Genomic DNA, 17,688 nt, shown 5'->3' with positions numbered 1-17,688 from the left:
TTAGTGTGTTCAACCTGTTAACTGTGTAGGGTTGGCAACTGGGGAGACACGCTCTAGCATACTGTAGCCCAGAACTCTGTGAGTAACAATTGTGTAAAGATATGTTCAACTGACTATCTTTTGAATACTGAACTGAACTGTTTACTGAACTGGTATTATTTACTGAATGAATGTATGTCCTTTATTTCTGAACTGTACTGTGGCATCCTTAGTACCTACTGTTTACTGTTACTGTTACTGCGACAGAATTCTCTGTCGGTTCCCTCGTGGAGCCACTACTGTTTACTGACTGATGGCCATCATTACTGTTCGGTCTTTTAAGACCTACTGTTACTGTTATACTAATGGATGTACCACATATGACTGTTTACTGTACTGAACAACTGAAATACTGATTGAATTGAACTGTTTTCATTACTGTAAGGACATTCATCTTAAACCCCTTTACGCTTTATGTTATTCACTGGGCTTTAGCTCACTGCTCATATATATATGTAGGTGTACAGGCGCCAGATCGGAGCTAGGAGCGTCAGGGTTAGACTCCAGTTTTGTCAAGCCAGCCTTTGTGCCTCACTGCGAGGTTCCGAGTTGCCATGCTATGGCTTGGGGGTGTTTTGTCTGTTTTTTTTCCCCCTTCTGTACTGTTTTACTGTTTTGGTTAGACCGTACTGTTTTGTACAGACGGAACGTTTTCTGTACTGTTCTGTAGGATTGAGTCCCTAGTTGAATGGACGTGAATATTGTACATACTGTTCTGTACTGTTTATGTGTGAATATATGAAAAGCCTTTTCGCATACAGACTGTCACAGCTCAATGGACACTATTTATTTACTGTATTGGCTTCCGCCAGGCCCTGTACTCTGTCTTACTGTATTACTGTTCTGCAGGCCTTCGGTAATCTCGGATTACTGGCCGGTTACGGTGCTAAACCCATAGGGCCGGGTTTGGGTCGTGACAATAACAAAGAGAAAAGACACGTTTGTTTTGGTGGATATGGGTTTAGAAAGGTATTAATAGTCTAATAAAATTATTAATCTGATGTTTGGTTAAATGATTAAAGTACGGACTAATAATTTATTCGGATACGGTATTTCACACATGATGGACTATTCAATTCCACAGAGTGAGATATAAATTGGAGGACTAAGCCTCCAAACGGACTATTCAATCCCACAGGGTGGGATATAAATTGGAGGACTAAGCATCTAAACATATGATAGGATACACAATCTAAAGGGATTCGTAGTTTTATGACTATTAGCGATAGAAACACTAATCTAACTTAATCTAGTCTGCCAAATAAACATGACCTAAAGTTAGCGCCAAAGATGGGCTAAAGTACTGGGGGCATTGGGAAGGAGGGGGGCTAGGGAAGGATTGTAATAAGGGCAAGGTTCATTGGAATGATAATGGAGGGTGGCCGGAGATGGGGGATGAGAGGACTGTTGGATAAATGATGTTGTAGGGTTGTGGGCCCAAAGAAAAGGTACAGTTAGGATTATAATGGGTGCTCAAATAAAGAAAAAATAATGCAGAGGAATTTTGGTATGGGTAAAGAAAAAATGTGGAGATTATAAAAAGATCTAAACTTAAACAAGTTTATAAAATAGGACTTGTCACTAAATCTTTTTTTAAAAAATTGGATAAATTACACTAATCTTCCTTTAGATTTGGAAAGAAAAAAAAAAGAAGTGAATACTATGAATTTGTTATAATTACACTTCTTTAAGACTTTAATTTGCTCTGTACAACTGAGACACTTCCATCCTACAGTCTGGTAGATGAAGACTAATTGAGAGTAAAATGTCCATATTGTGAAAACTTCATTTTTTTTTTACCGATTCTAATTAGGGTTGGGCGTAGGGTTATTCGAACCGCCCAAATCACCCTATCCAACCCAAACCGTGCACGTATGGGCAGTTTTACAAACACATTGGGTAGAGTGCGGTTTGAATTTTATCAAATTTTCGGATTACGGACCTGCACTCGCCCAACCCACCCGAATAATATATATACTCCCTCCGTCTCAAAATATTGGTCCCTTTTGGGGAATCCAACTTTTTTTGATAGTACACTTATTGCATTTGAAAAAAGTTGGTTTTCCAAAATTATCCTTTTGATAGTACATTTTTTGGGAATATCAATGTCGTAATTGTACTTTTTAAATTGTTTATTAATTTAAAAGAAGGGCAAAATAGGAAATTTACATTATTTTTGTACTTGATTTATAAAGAGGGACTAATATTTTGGGACAATGAAAAATAGAATAAGGGACTAATATTTTGAGACGGAGGGAGTATATTTTTTTTCCAAAGCTGACCGTTCAAAAAAAAAAAAAACCTTTTTTTTCCTTCAAATCTGACCGTTCAAAAACCAAAACCATAATCAATCGTTATCTATCTCTCATCTCAAACTCAAAGACAAAACAGAACTCACTCACTCACTCTCACTCTCACTCTCACTCTCACTCTCGCGATTCTCATCTACACTGCATGCACCCACTGATCGACCTCATCGCACACCTCACAGGTAAGCCCCTCTCTGAATCTCAGTCTCTATCTATGTCTCTTTCTCCTCGATCTTGAATCTTTATATCTCTGATCTGTCTCCCTCACTCTCTCATCTCACAGTCTCTCACTCTCTGGTTTTGCATCTACACCGATCGACTCTCTCTCATCGCAAAATCGGCCGATCGACCGACTCTCGCATCGCACCGATCGACCTCACAGGTAAGCCTCTCTCTCTTTCTCTCTCTCTCTCGCCCCGATCTTTGATTTATTTTGCAACATATCAGATCTGTTAAATCTATGTACATAACCTTGAATCTGTGTTAAATCTGTGTGCATAACCTTGAGTTTTTGAATCTGTGTTGAATCTGTGTACATAACCTTGAGTTTTTGAATCTGTGTACATAACCTTTCTTTTGAATGCATTTGTTTTAAATAAATACTGAAGTTCCTTTTTATTCTAGCAGTTTGGATGACTGAGTGGATTTGACTCAACAATGGAGCTTAGTTTTGTTAATCTCAATGCAGGTTTGGGACGTATTGCTGGAATTTTATCTCTTGAAGTAGAGGATGGGAATACCACACTGGATTCTCTCCAGCATGTTGGGTCAGAACTAGCAATGCATGTAGTTGCTACTAAGCCATTGTTTCTGAGAAAGGATCTTGTGTCTTCAGATGCATTGGAGAATGAACGTAAGATTCTTAAGTCTCAGGTACTTATTAATGGCATTATTTAAGTTTTAACCATGCGTTTTATGTTATATTTATTGTGAAGTTTCCCTGGATTGAAGTCTGGACTCTCTGCCTTGTGACTTATGGTTTTCAATTATATTTGTTTTGGGAATCTTTAATAGAAGTATTATCCATTACAAGTTGAAGTCTGTTTTTTGGTTTCCAGATTCTAAAGAAAGAAATAGAGTACAGAGAATGGCGATTACTACGGTTATTTTATAAGTGCTTTATAAGTTTTAATTAATTAATTATTAATGTTAGAGCATTTTAGAAAATGGGAGGAAAAAGGTCTAAAAGAAATATTGACAAAATGGGGAAAAAAAAAGGGTTTAAAAACAACATATCTGTGCAGATGCAACCACTAGAATCAAAACAAATGGCAATCATAAATCAAGGTTCTAAATTATATTTGGTCTGGCCGTGAATGAAGGAAACTAAAACAAACTTTTCAAATACAATTAGCTCTTAAATTGTAACAATAAAGTAACATACAAGTGGTGATATGTTTTGGTAACAAATGAAATACAAAATCAAACATGTCTGATAGTTTGAAATTTAAATTCCAATTTTTTGTTTGTGATGAGCTAAAATAACTCATCATATACTACAATAGTCAACAAAATAAAACACTCATTACATTACTCTTTTTATTTTTTTACACGTGTTTTTATTATTCCCAAACGATACCATGTAATAAATAAATAAATAAATCGGATCTATATCTAAGCCATAGTTTGAATAGTTTTTATTTTTATAATCTGTAACTTGAGAAGTTAACTATATACAGGAATTGATTGTTTTTAGAGAAATACTGTTTAGCACTGTCTTTTCCATTACATCGTCCTTTTTTACTCACTTGATTTCGGTGAACATAGGCCAATTCCATTGACGTATCCTGATTGTTAAATCATGAAAGAGTGAACGGATGTGAAACAAGCGAAAATCTTAAAATTCAAGGAAAATGAACAAATCGTAGTTTTACTTACCATGAAATGTTGGTGAATTTGAATATGCTCCTTCAGAATCCATAGCTATGAAATCAACAATTAATCATCACTATATAACACCAATGACACATCTATATATCCGTACATATATATATCATGTATTTATGTTTGTGTATATGTGATGAACTCATATCACATCATAACAATTAATCATCACAGTGAATGGATGTGAAACAAGCGAAAAACTTAAAATTCAAGGAAAATGAACAAATCGTACTATTACTTACCATGAAATGTTGGTGAAATCGAATCATCTCCTTCAGAATCCATACCTATCAAATCAACAATTAATCATCACTATATAACACCAATGACACATCCATATATCCATACATATATATGTATATATATCATGTATTTACGTTCGTATATAAGTGATGAACTCATCACCATAACACATCCATATATCATAACAGTCTAACAGATCCATATAGTATTACTTTGCAGTTGCTGTGTTTTAGTTTTGCGAGAGAGAGAATATGTGTGTGTTTGGTTTTGAAATGCTTTTGAATGATAAACTCATAATACCACATTATAACAGTCTAACAGATCCATATAGCATTATCTTGAAATTGTTGTGTTTTGGTTTCGCGCGCACACGAGGGAGAGAGAAAGTATGTGTGTGTGTTTGGTTTTGAAATGCTTTTGAATGATAAACTCATAATACCACATCATAACAATCTAACAGATCCATATAGCATTACCTTGAAGTTGCTGTGTTTTGGTTTCGCACGCCCGTGTGAGAGAGAGAGAAAGTATGTGTGTGTGTTTGGTTTTGAAATGCTTTTGAATGATAAATCCATAATACCACATTATAACAATCTAACAAATCCATATAGCATTGCCTTGAAGTTGCTGTGTTTTGGTTTTGAGAGAGAGAGAGTATGTGTGTGTGTTTGGTTTTGAAATGCCATTGAATTGAATTCTAAAGCGCGAGGGGTTTATAAGGCAGTTTCTATTTTTTTATTTTATATTTTTTTTATCGAAGTTTTTAGCACAACACCAATCCCATGGGAGTGGTGTGTGGCAGCTGTTGGTTGGTTATATGTGTTTGCCATCATGGTTTTAGATGCCATATATACTGTACAACAGGTACTTAACAGCTTTCTGAGGTGCCGAATGGGATACATTTCATGTGAACCGATTTCCCCCCTCGTATCGGCCAGTTTTTTTTTTTTTTTTTATCAGTCAGTTCTCGTATCGGCTAGTTTACTGTAACAATTACAAATTAATATGTAATGAGAACTGACTGATAAAAATAAAAACTGGAAAAAAAACTGGCCGATTCGAGGGGGAAATCGGTTCACACGAAATGTATCCCATTCGGCACCTCAAAAAGCTGTTGAGTACATGCTGTATAGTATATATGGCATCTAAAACCATGATGGCAAACACATGCAACCAACCAACAGCTGCCACACACCACTCCCATGGGGTTGGTGCTATGCCAGAAACTTTGATAAAAAGAAATAAAAAATAAAAAAAATAGAAACTGCCTTATAAACCCCTCGCGCTTCAGAATTCAATTCAATAGCATTTCAAAACCAAACACACACTCTCTCTCGCAAAATCAAAACACAACAACTTCAAGGTAATGCTATATGGATTTGTTAGATTGTTATGATGCGGTATTATGAGTTTATCATTCAAAAGCATTTCAAAACCAAAACACAGCAATTTCAAGGTAATGCTATATGGATCTATCAGATTGTTATGATGTGGTATTATGAGTTTATCATTCAAAAGCATTTCAAAACCAAACACACACACATACTCTCTCTCTGGCACGCGCGTGCGAAACCAAAACACAGCAACTTCAAGATAATGCTATATGGATCTGTTAGACTGTTATAATGTGGTATTATGAGTTTATCATTCAAAAGCATTTTAAAACCAAACACACACATAGTCTCTCTCTCGCAAAACCAAAACACAGCAACTTCAAGGTAATGCTATATGGATCTGTTAGACTATTATGATATATGGATGTGTTATGGTGATGAGTTCATCACACATATACGAACGTAAATACATGATATATATACATATATATGTATGGACACATAGATGTGTCATTGGTGTTATGTAGTGATGATTAATTGTTGATTTGATAGGTATTGATTCTGAAGGAGATGATTCGATTTCACCAACATTTCATGGTAAGTAATAGTACGATTTGTTCATTTTCCTTGAATTTTAAGTTTTTCGCGTGTTTCACATCCATTCACTGTGATGATTAATTGTTATGATGTGATATGAGTTCATCACATATACACGAATATAAATACATGATATATATATGTATGGATATATGGATGTGTCATTGGTGTTATATAGTGATGATTAATTGTTGATTTGATAGCTATGGATTCTGAAGGAGCAGATTCGAATTCACCAACATTTCATGGTATAAGTAAATTACGATTTGTTCATTTTCCTTGAATTTTAAGATTTTCGCTTGTTTCACATCTGTTCACTCTTTCATGATTTAACAATCGGGAGACATCAATGGAATTGGCCTGTGTTCACCGAAATCAAGTGAGTCAAAAAGGACGACGCAATGGAAAAGACAGTACTAAACGGTATTTCTCTAAGAACAATCAATTCCTGTATGTAGTTAACTTCTCAAGTTACAGATTATAAAAATAAAAACTATTCAAACTATGGCTTAGGTATAGATCCGATTTATTTATTTATTTATTTATTACATGGTATCGTCCGGGAATAATAAAAACACGTGTAAAAAAATAAAAAGAGTAATGTAAAGTGTTTTATTTTGTTGACTATTTTAGTATATGATGAGTTATTTTAGCCCATCACAAACATGAAATTGGAATTTAAATTTCAAACTATCAGCATGTTTGATTTTGTATTTCATTTGTTACCGAAACATATCACCACTTGTATGTTACTTTATTGTTACAATTTAAGAGCTAATTGTATTTGAAAAGTTTGCTTTAGTTTCCTTCATTCACGGGCCAGACCAAATATAATTTAGAACCTTGATTTATGATTGCCATTTGTTTTGATTCTAGTGGTTGCATCTGCACACAGACATATTGTTTTTCTCTTCGCACTACCTCATATATGGAAAGAAAATTGCACAACTTCCTTTTCCCTGTTTGCAACAATAGATTTGAATATGACAATACTGTAGTGGCACCATATATTTTCTTCTTTCTCTTTGAAATTAAACATGTTCCTCTGTGTTTGTGTTTTGTTATAATTTATTTCTCTACCATTTTAGAGGTATCATCATGAGTTGTGTTCTTCCTTGACTGTTAGTAACATGCTCTGACTAGTGAATAATAGATTGTGACTATCGATTTTGTGTGACAAATTAAAAAATTAGTAGATCAATTTGTTGTGACAGTTGGTCATACAGTTATATTCTTTTGAATAGCTTTTCCTTTGATTATAGGTTTTTTTGAACAAAGGCATGCATAAGAGTGGTCATATTAGATTTGAATAGTTTCATCCTATTTCTCAATACTATATTATTCAACTCAAGGTCTAGAATTATCCACACACTCTCAAAAACTCTCTGCTGCTGTGGTACATACACGGTCTCTCACCATATACTTGCAGAGTGTTTTCTTTGATTGAAAGATCATGGAGTTAAGTATAGACTCTTTTGTCACTTGTTGGAAACGTTCTAAAGTATGAATACATATTTATAGTGGCTAAGTTTTTGAATCCATAGGTTTTCTTTTATATGTTATGAGTTTTGATGCAAGTGAGTTATATAATTTTTTGTATTATGTGTGATGTTTGAACAAATCGGTGAATACTTAAATTTTGAATAGATATGGATACTTTTGGATAAATAATATATTTTTAGTGTAAAAAAATAAAAATTAAACTAATGTATTGACACAATAAAATATATAATTGTTGTTTCTTCTCTTATTTTATCAATTGTGTTTTGTGGGATGCTCGTAAACGTTGTTTGTTAATAAATATTTTTAGACAAATTACAAAAGTAGTCTTGTATTTTAGTTTTTATGTCATTTTTAATTTCTATAATTTCAATTGACTCAATTTCAATAATGAATTTGTGATTTTGTTTTAATTTGGTCTAATTAATTACAACTCTTAGCATTTTTGTTATGAAAAATATACGTACAAGTGGCATCTATCATATTTTTTAAAAGCAAAATTATAAAATTACTTAACTCAGTGAGTTAACTTAAATCAATTTATTGATTATTTTTCGTCAACAACACTAATAACATCATTAATTGGATTAAATTGACACAAAATTTAAAATTAATGGTAAAAATTGAGTCAATTGAAAGTGTAAAAATCAAAATGATACAAGAGATAAAATGTAAGACTACTGTTATAATTTACCCAATATTTTCAGTTGAATTTATGACGTGTTCGGTGTAAAAAAAAGTACAAGAAAATAATTAAAAAAAAAGTCATAACTTTAACAGCTGAGTAGTTAAAAAAAAAAACAACTGACCGACACCCGAGTTATAAATAATTAAAAAAAACAGCTGAGTAGTCAAATTATCACATACTTTTATTTAAGAAAAAATAAATATATAATCTAAATTCATTCAGTGTTGGTCTAACATAGATAAGTTAATTTTGAAAAATGCTAATCTTTATGAGTAAGATTCGTGACATAAATCTTAGGGCGAAATATTAATAAATCTCTAATAATAATCCATTAAACTTAGTTTAGTTAGTCACCATACTTTCCTCAGAGCATCACAATGGGTGTGTCAGTGGGTGTGCTAGTGTGCCAAATTTTGGCCAGCTAAAAACAGTGTTTTGTGCTGCAATGAAGTTGCTAACTTGTGTATTAGTGTCAGCCATTAGCATTGTATATTAACTTGTGTGTTAACTGTGATTAGCATTTTAGCCAACGAGAGAAAGAGGGCATTGGGTTTCCTGCAAACCCAAAAAATATAGTATTATTTTTCAATTACAACATAGAAAATAGCATAAAAAAAACAAAAATGCAATAAAAAAAAAAAACACATTAAACATTAATGTTAAAAAAACAATGTCCAACAAGTTAAAAAAAAAAAAAAAAAAAGTTAACCAATGGACCGGCCGGACTTCTAGGCGGATGTCTCGGCGGACGACCCAATCCGTTGTGGTGCGCATTTATATATATATATATATATATTCTTAACACACCTTAACATATTCATTGCACCACCACTCACTCTCTAAAATTAACAAACTCTTAACACACTTTACCACACATTTTTTAGGCCTCACTTTTGTTACTTTTTATCATATAACACACTTTAACAAACAATTTTAGCCATCCATTGTGGATGCTCTTAGGGCTTAAGTCCCTAGGGAGGTCATGGGTTCAATTCCTAGTTGAAGGAGTTGAATTAAGGGAGTACAAGCATTTAGATGTTTTGTTAAGGATTGAGAGATTTTTTTCCCATAGGTACTAATCTAGCAACTAACATTTACTGATAATAAATAAATAAATAAATAAATAAAAATCTCAAATAGTGATTTTAAGAACTGTTTGGTCTTTTTTTTTTAATTTTGTTTTTTAATTAATGGATTCAAAAGTCATATTCTAATGTGAATTACATAAAGGGTTAAGTATGAACGGGCATGTGTTATGTGTTGAGAGACAAATGTGAGTTTTTCTAAACGTAACATTCCAATGTAACATATTAGAAGTTTATTTAGTGTACTTTTTTCAAACATAACAACGTAACATTTCAAAAAAATTCGTTAGTGTATTTTTTTTCCAAACGTAACACTTCAATCAATGTAACACATAAAAACTCCTTAGTGTATTTTTCCAACGTAACAACGTAACATTCCAAGAAAACCCCTTAGCGTATTTTTTCCAAATGTGACACTCCAATCAATGTAACACATGAAAACTTTTTAGTGTACTTTTTCTAAATGTAACACTCCAATCAATGTAACACAAAAACTCCTTAGTGTACTTTTTCCAAACGTAAAAATGTAACATTCCAAGAAAATTCCTTAGCGTCAAGGTTTTAAAAAGCGGTTGCGGTTGCCGTAACGGTGGCGCGGTTGCGGTTGCAGGGTGTAAAGGCCGTAGTGTAACGGTTGCGGTAACCGGAACCGTGAATTTTTTTATTTTTCGCACAATTTGAAACAAACTTACGGATACGCATATTTTTTTTCCATGATCATATTTATTGGGTTAAAAATAAATATTGATCAATTTTTATAAATTTTTAAGTATGATCTAATATATTTCATATTTTTAAATTATTATAAACTGAGTTTTTTTCATTTTATTTTAATAATTAATGATTTTATATTATACAAAAAATCAATCACTAACTATTATATATAAGATAAACAATGACAAAAGTAAAAGAATAAATAAAAGCCTAAATATATATATACATATTTTAACCAACCCAAATAGATAATGACCACACTCATTATTATTATTATTTTCAAACAATATATAGATAGACACACACAAACAAAATGGTTGAGTGATAGCAGCTGAATAGAATAACATAGGTCTTACAACTTCAACGAATCAATAACATGTTCTCCATCTTCCTTCTTCTCTCTTTCTATCTCTTGCTTCTCTATTTTCTCTCTTTATCTTCTCTCTTCTCTCTTCTCTCTTCTCTCTTCTCTCTATCCCTCTTCCCCCATTTTCAGCTTTTTTTTGTGTGTTTTTTGGAAAGAAACAGTTTGGAACCGTTACGTAACAGTGCGTAACAGGCCGTTACGGCTGTTATGGCACCGTTAAGACCGCTACGGTAGCCGCTACGGCCGACACACCTGTGAATCTCAATTACACTGCAAAAGCGGCCGTAACGGGTGGCGGTAACCGCCAAAACCGTTACGTAACGGCGTTACGTAGCGGTTGCGGCCGCTTTTTAAAACATTGCTTAGCGTATTTTTTTTCCAAACGTAACACTCCAATCAATTTAACATATAAAAATTCCTTAGTGTATTTTCCTTTTCCAAATGTAGTACTCTAATGTAGCACTTCAATATAATATCAAAAAATACACTAATAAAAATGTATATTTCCACGCTTGAAAAGAATTTTCCACAACCTTACCTTTCCGTTCCCATGCCAAAAACGAATTAGAAAATTGAAAAAATGAATCATAAAGGGCATTCACTTAAATTCAAATAGCACCAAATCAAATAAATATAACTTTCTAAAACAAAAAGGACTAATTGATTCATAAAAAAAACTTTTAATACTAAATAGATCATCAACATTCACCATATTAGATTTATAGGTAAATTTTTCTAAATTTTAATCCCTCTCCTAGCTCACGGTTGTGTTAATTAACAGATTGAAGTAATGTCAGTACACCCTCCGTCTCAAAATATTAGTCTCTTATTCTATTTTTATTGTCTCAAAATATTAGTCTCAAAATATTATTAACAAGTGGGCATCATTGAAAGCAAGCATAGCTAGTTTGACAAAATTAAATAATTGCACTTGTAATTTCTTTTTATATAACGCTACACGTTGACATGAATTTTTTTAAATGTCAGCAAACAAAACTTGAATTATTTGAGCTCCCCTCACAAATAGTTGTGTACTCGGTAGAAATTGATTATTTTTTCAACACGATCTCTAATTGTTTTGTTTTGTTTTGTCTAGTGGCAGAGATAGATGGTGGCTTGCTCGGCCCGATTGGGCCACTAGGATTCGGTATAGACCTTAAATTTTACTAGTTTTTTTGAATTATGGGTTACGAGTTCTTATGTTTTTGAATATGACAAGCAAAATTTAAATTGTCTGACATTGCTCAAAAATAGTTTTTTACGGGACAAACTGATTTTTTTTTGAACGCGTCTTTTGTTTTTTCCAATTGTAGGCATATATGATGATCTGCTTGGCCCTCCGATTGACTGTAAGAATTAAAATTTTGTCAGTTGTAATGAACGGATTACGAGTTTTGATAAATAGGTTAAGTACTAATTTTTAATAATTGCATTTATGCACAAAAATGGCAAAAAATATTATTAAGAATAGGGCATTATGGGATGCAAGTGGAGATACTATATTGACAAAATTAAATAATTACACTTGTAATATCTGTGCATATAACATTACGCAATGACATGAATTTCTTTGAATGTTGAGTTGCAAGAGTTGAATTATCTATCCTCCCCTCATGAATAGTGCTTTGCAGAACATAAATTGATTATTTTTTCTGAACTATCTTTTTTTTCCTTAATGGCAGGCGTATATCCTGGTCTGCTCGTTGCACCTATTAGCCCACCAGAGCTTGGTATGAACTGAAATTTTTTAAGTTGTAGTCAATGGGTTGCAATTTTTGATCAATGGGTTGAAGTTATAGTTTTTAATAATTGACTTACCATACAAAAATGGGGAAAAATGTTATTAAGAATAGGGTATTATGTGAAGGAAATAGAGATACTTAGAATCTCAAAATTATATTATCTCACCGCCGTAAATTCTTTTCATGTAACGTTATGCAATGACATCAATTTTTTGAACGTCAAGAAACAAAACTTGAATTATTTGACCTTCCCTTACAAATAGTTGTATACTGGGTTGAAACTGATTATTTTTCGACACTATCTTCTTTTCTTCTTTTTTTTTTTTTTTTTTTTTTTTTCCCTTGCCAATGGCGTGCGTAGATTTTGGCTTGCTCGATGCGCCAAATGATCCACCAGCATTCGGTAATGATTGAAATTTAGTAAGTTGTAATAATTTGGTTACAAGTTTTGATCATTTGGATTTTACTTTATAAAAATTGCAGAAAAAATTATGAAGAATTGGGCATTGTCGGAAGCAAGTGAAGACAACAGGTTTGACGAAATCGAATAATTGCACATCTAATCTTATTTTTTTGTAAGATTATGTATTTGACAAAATTTTTTTTTGAATTTTATCAAGTAAAACTTGAATTATTTGACCTCTCCTCTGAACAAGGTCTTTACTGGATAAGAAATTGATTTTTTTTTTTTTTAAACACTATCTTTGTTTTACAATGGTAGGAGCTGGTGCTGGCCTACCGGACATACCGATTGATCCACCAGCTTTCGGTAACATTTGAAAATTTTATAAGTTGTGGTCAATGGGTTTCAAGTTATTGCAAACAGGTTGAAGTTGTATCTTTTAACAATTGCCTTTTCCACAAGAAAATAGTAGAAAATATTATTTCAAAAGTAGCCATCATCGACAGAAAGCGGAGATAGCTAGATCTACAAAATTAAATAATTACGCTTGTAATTTCGTTCCATATAACATTATGCAATGACAAATATTTTTGAATGACGAGCAAAACATGAATTGTTGCATCTCTCCTCACAACTTGTGGTTTACTAGATGGAAACATATATATATATATATTTTCTAACTAAATCTTTCTTTTTCTCTTTTCCATAGAGGCTAGCGCAAATGCTGGCCTCCTCGTCGCGCCCGCCTCTAGAGAAATATTATTAATAAATGACTTAACCACAGAACAATGAGGAAAAATATTATTAACAAGTGGGCATCATTGAAAGCAAGCACAACTAGTTTGACAAAATTAAATAATTACACTTGTAATTTTTGTTCATATAACGTTACGCGTTGACTTGAATTTTTTTGAATGTCAACAAGCAAAACTTGAATTATTTGACCCCTCCCCTCACAAATAGTTGTGTACTGGGTAGAAGTTGATTATTTTTTCTACACAATCTCTTTTTGTTTCGTTTTGTTTTGTTTTGTTTTTTTCTAGTGGCAGAGATAAATGGTGGCTTGCTTGACCCGATTGGGCCACCAGGATTCGGTATAGACCTTAAATTTTACAAGTTTTTTTGGATTATGAGTTACCAGTTCTTATGTTTTTGAATATGACAAGCAAAACTTGAATTATCTGATGTTGCTCAAAAATAGTGGTTTGCGGGATAGAAACTGATTTTTTTTTTGGACGTCGTCTTTTGTTTTTTTTCCAATTGTAGGCGTATATACTGATCTACTTGGCCCTCCGATTGACGGTAAGAATTGAAATTGTCACTTGTAGTGAACGGGTTGCGAGTTTTGATTAATGGGTTGAAGTTCTAATTTTTAATAATTGCATTTCCGCACAAAAATGGCAAAAAATATTATTAAAAATAGGGCATTATGGGATGCAAGTGGAGATACTATATTGACAAAATTAAATAATTACACAGCTGTAATATCTGTTCATATAACATTATGCAATGACATGAATTTCTTTGAATGTCAAGTAGCAAAAGATGAATTATATGTACTCCCCTCATGAATAGTACTTTGCAGAACATAAACTGATTATTTTTTCTGCACTATTTTTTTTTCTCCCAATGGTAGGCAATGCTGTCCTGCTCGTTGCACCTATTAGCCCACCAGAGCTTGGTGTGAACTGGAATTTTTTAAGTTGTAGTCAATGGGTTGCAAGTTTGGATCAATGGGTTGAAGTTATAATTTTTAATAATTGGCTTGTCCTACAAAAAATGAGGAAAAATGTTATTAAGAATATGGTACTATGTGAAGGAAATGGAGATACATAATCTCAAAATTAAATAATTTCACCGTCGTGAATTCTTTTCATGTAACGTTTTGCAATGACATGAATTTTTTTGAATGTCAACAAGCCGAACTTGAATTATTTGACCTCCCCTTACAAATAGTTATATACTGGGTAGAAACTGATTATTTTTTCAACATTATCTTCTTTTCTTCTCTTTTTTTTTTCCCTTCCCAATGGCATGCGTAGATTTTGGCCTACTCAATGTGCCAAATTGTCCACCAGCATTCGGTAATAGTTGAAATTTAATAAGTTGTAGTTATTTGGTTACAAATTTTGATCATTAAGTTGGAGTTTTACTTCATAAAAAATGGCAAAAAAATTATGAAGAATTGGGCATTATCGGAAGCAAGTGGAGATGTAAGATTATGCAATGACAAAAATATTTTTTGAATGTGATCAAGCAAAACTTGAATTATTTGATCTCTCATTAAGACAAGCGCTTTACTATATAAGAAATTGATTTTTTTTTTAACAGTGTCTCTTTTTGCAATGGCAGGAGCTGGTTGTCACGTATCGACTTATTGAGGATGCGAGTTCTACACTAAGCACCTTGCATGCGCATTAGTTTGTGAGCAGCAAGGCAGGCAGGGTAGATGCCTATCACTTCTCTTGGGTTGGTCCTTGGGCATAATGCATGAGGGTACGTTGTACCACTCGTGGAGCCAGCTTCTCGGGAGGATGACAAGCGCCCAGTCAGTGACAAGTGGTATTAGAGCCAACCTAGAGCCACTGTGATAGGGACGGTACGTGGGACTTACACCAAGCGCCTTCATTGTGGGGTCTGCGCCAAGGGTGGTGTTCGCACGGGACGGGTTTCGTGGGTAGGGGAATGGACAAGCGTGGATGTAGGCAGGGTAATGTCCCCCTGACGAGGGCGTTAGGGACTGGCGGTGGTAGTGTGTCACGTACCGACTCATTGGGGATGCGAGTTCTACACCAAGCACTTTGCAAGCGCATTAGTTTGTGAGCAGCAAGGCAGGCAGGGTAGATACCTATCGCATCTCCTGGGTTGGTCCTTGGGCATAATGCACGGGGTACGCAGTACCACTCGTGGAGCCGGCTTCTCAGGAGGATGACAAGTGCCCAGTCCGTGACAACCAGCTCCAGTCATTTGGTGCATCGAGCAGGCCAAAATCTACAGATGCCATTGGGAAAGGAAAAAAAAGAAAAGAAAAGGAGATAGCGTTGAAAAAAGATTTAGTTTCTACTCAGTATACAACTATTTGTAAAGGGAGGTCAAATAATTTAAGTTTTGTTTCTTGACGTTCAAAAAAATTCATGTCATTGCATAACATTACATGAGAAGAATTTAAGGCAGTGAAATTATTTAATTTTGAGATTCTTTGTATCTCCATTTCCTTTACATAATACCTTATTCTTAATAACATTTTCCCTCATTTTTGTATGGTATGTCAATTATTAAAAATTATAATTTCATCCCATTGATCCAAACTTGTAACCTATTGACTATAACTTAAAAAGTTCAAGTTCACACCAAGCTCTGGTAGGCTAATAGGTGCAACAAGCAGGCCAGGATATACACCAACCATTAGGAAAAAAAAGATAGTGTAGAAAAAATAATCAGTTCATGTTCTGCGAAGCACTATTCATGAGGGGAGGACAAATCATGAGGACAAATAATTAATCTTTTGCTACTTGACATTCAAAAAATTTATGTCATTGCATAATGTTATATAAACAGAAATTACAGTTGTGCAATTATTTAATTTTTTCAATATAGTATCTCCACTTGCATCCCCATAATGCCCTATTCTTAATAATATTTTTTGCCATTTTTGTGCAGAAATGCAATTATTAAAAATTTGCACTTCAATCCATTTATCAAAACTCGCAACTTGTTCACTGCAACTGACAAAATTTCAATTCTTACCGTCAATCGGAGGGCGAAGCAGATCACATATATGCCTACAATTGGAAAGAACAAAAGATAGCGTTCAAAAAAAAAAATCAGTTTCTATCTCGTAAACCATTATTTTTGAGCAATGTCAGATAATTCAAGTTTTGCTTGTCATATTCAAAAACATAAGAACTTGTCACCCATAATTCAAAAAAATTTTAAAATTTCAGGTCGATACCGAATCCTAGTGGCCCAATTGGGCGGAGTAAGCCACCATCTATCTCTGCCATTGGAAAAAACGAAACAAAAAGAGATTGTGTTGAAAAAATAATCAATTTCTACTCAGTACACAATTATTTGTGAGGGGAGGTCAAGTAATTCAAGATTTTCTTGTGGACATTCAAAAAAATTCATGTCAACGCATAGCGTTATATGAAAAGAAATTACAAGTGTAATTTTTTAAATTTGTCAAACTAGCCTTTCAATGATGCCCACTTGTTAATAATACGTTTCCTCATTGTTTTATGGTTTAAGTCAATTATTAATAATATTTCTTTAGAGGCAAGCGCGACAAGTGGGCCAACATTTGTGCTTGCCTCTAGAGAAAAGAGAAAAAGAACGATTCAGTTAGAGAAAATATATATTTATATATATGTTTCCATCTAGTAAGCCACAAGTTGTGGGGGAGATGCAATAATTCATGTTTTGCTCGTCATTCAAAAATATGTGTCATTGCATAATGTTATATGGAATGAAATTATAGTCGTAATTATTTAATTTTGTAGATCTAGCTATCTCTGCTTTCTTTCGATGATTGCTACTTCTGTAATAATATTTTCACCATTTTCTTGTGGAAAAGGCAATTGTTAAAAAATACAACTTCAACATGTTCGTCATAACTTGAAACCCATTGATTACAACTTATAAAATTTTCAAATCTTACCGAAAGCTAGTGGATCAATCGGTATGTTCGGTAGGCCAGTATCAGCTCTTGCCATTGTAAAAAAAAGTGTTAAAAAAAAAAAAAATCAATTTCTTATTCAGTAAAGACCTTGTTTTGAAGAGAGGT

At 33.4% G+C, this 17,688-nt stretch overlaps 1 protein-coding gene across 50 annotated transcripts in view; it reads left to right on the top strand.

Annotated features, from left to right (window-relative positions):
* The first annotated feature begins 2,373 nt into the window (after positions 1-2,373).
* LOC114286266 (uncharacterized) overlaps positions 2,374-17,688 on the top strand; it is a 35,812-nt gene continuing 20,497 nt past the window's right edge. For 33 of the 50 annotated variants that reach the window (XM_082878417.1, XM_082878420.1, XM_082878409.1 and 30 more), the window contains exons 1-6: positions 2,374-2,530; positions 2,632-2,730; positions 3,037-3,201; positions 11,857-11,907; positions 12,074-12,109; positions 12,443-12,490. In XM_082878417.1, the coding sequence (XP_082734543.1) occupies positions 2,494-2,530; positions 2,632-2,730; positions 3,037-3,201; positions 11,857-11,907; positions 12,074-12,109; positions 12,443-12,490 (436 nt within the window). In that variant the 5' untranslated portion in view covers positions 2,374-2,493. The other 17 variants (XM_082878437.1, XM_082878435.1, XM_082878436.1 and 14 more) reach the window with 14 other exon arrangements.

The sequence above is a fragment of the Camellia sinensis genome, chromosome 7 (genome assembly GCF_055761805.1).
Source record: "Camellia sinensis isolate YWXY chromosome 7, ASM5576180v1, whole genome shotgun sequence".
NCBI lineage: Eukaryota > Viridiplantae > Streptophyta > Magnoliopsida > Ericales > Theaceae > Camellia > Camellia sinensis.
The sequence above is the reverse complement of the archived record's forward strand: the minus strand, read 5'-3'. Positions and strand labels throughout refer to the sequence as shown.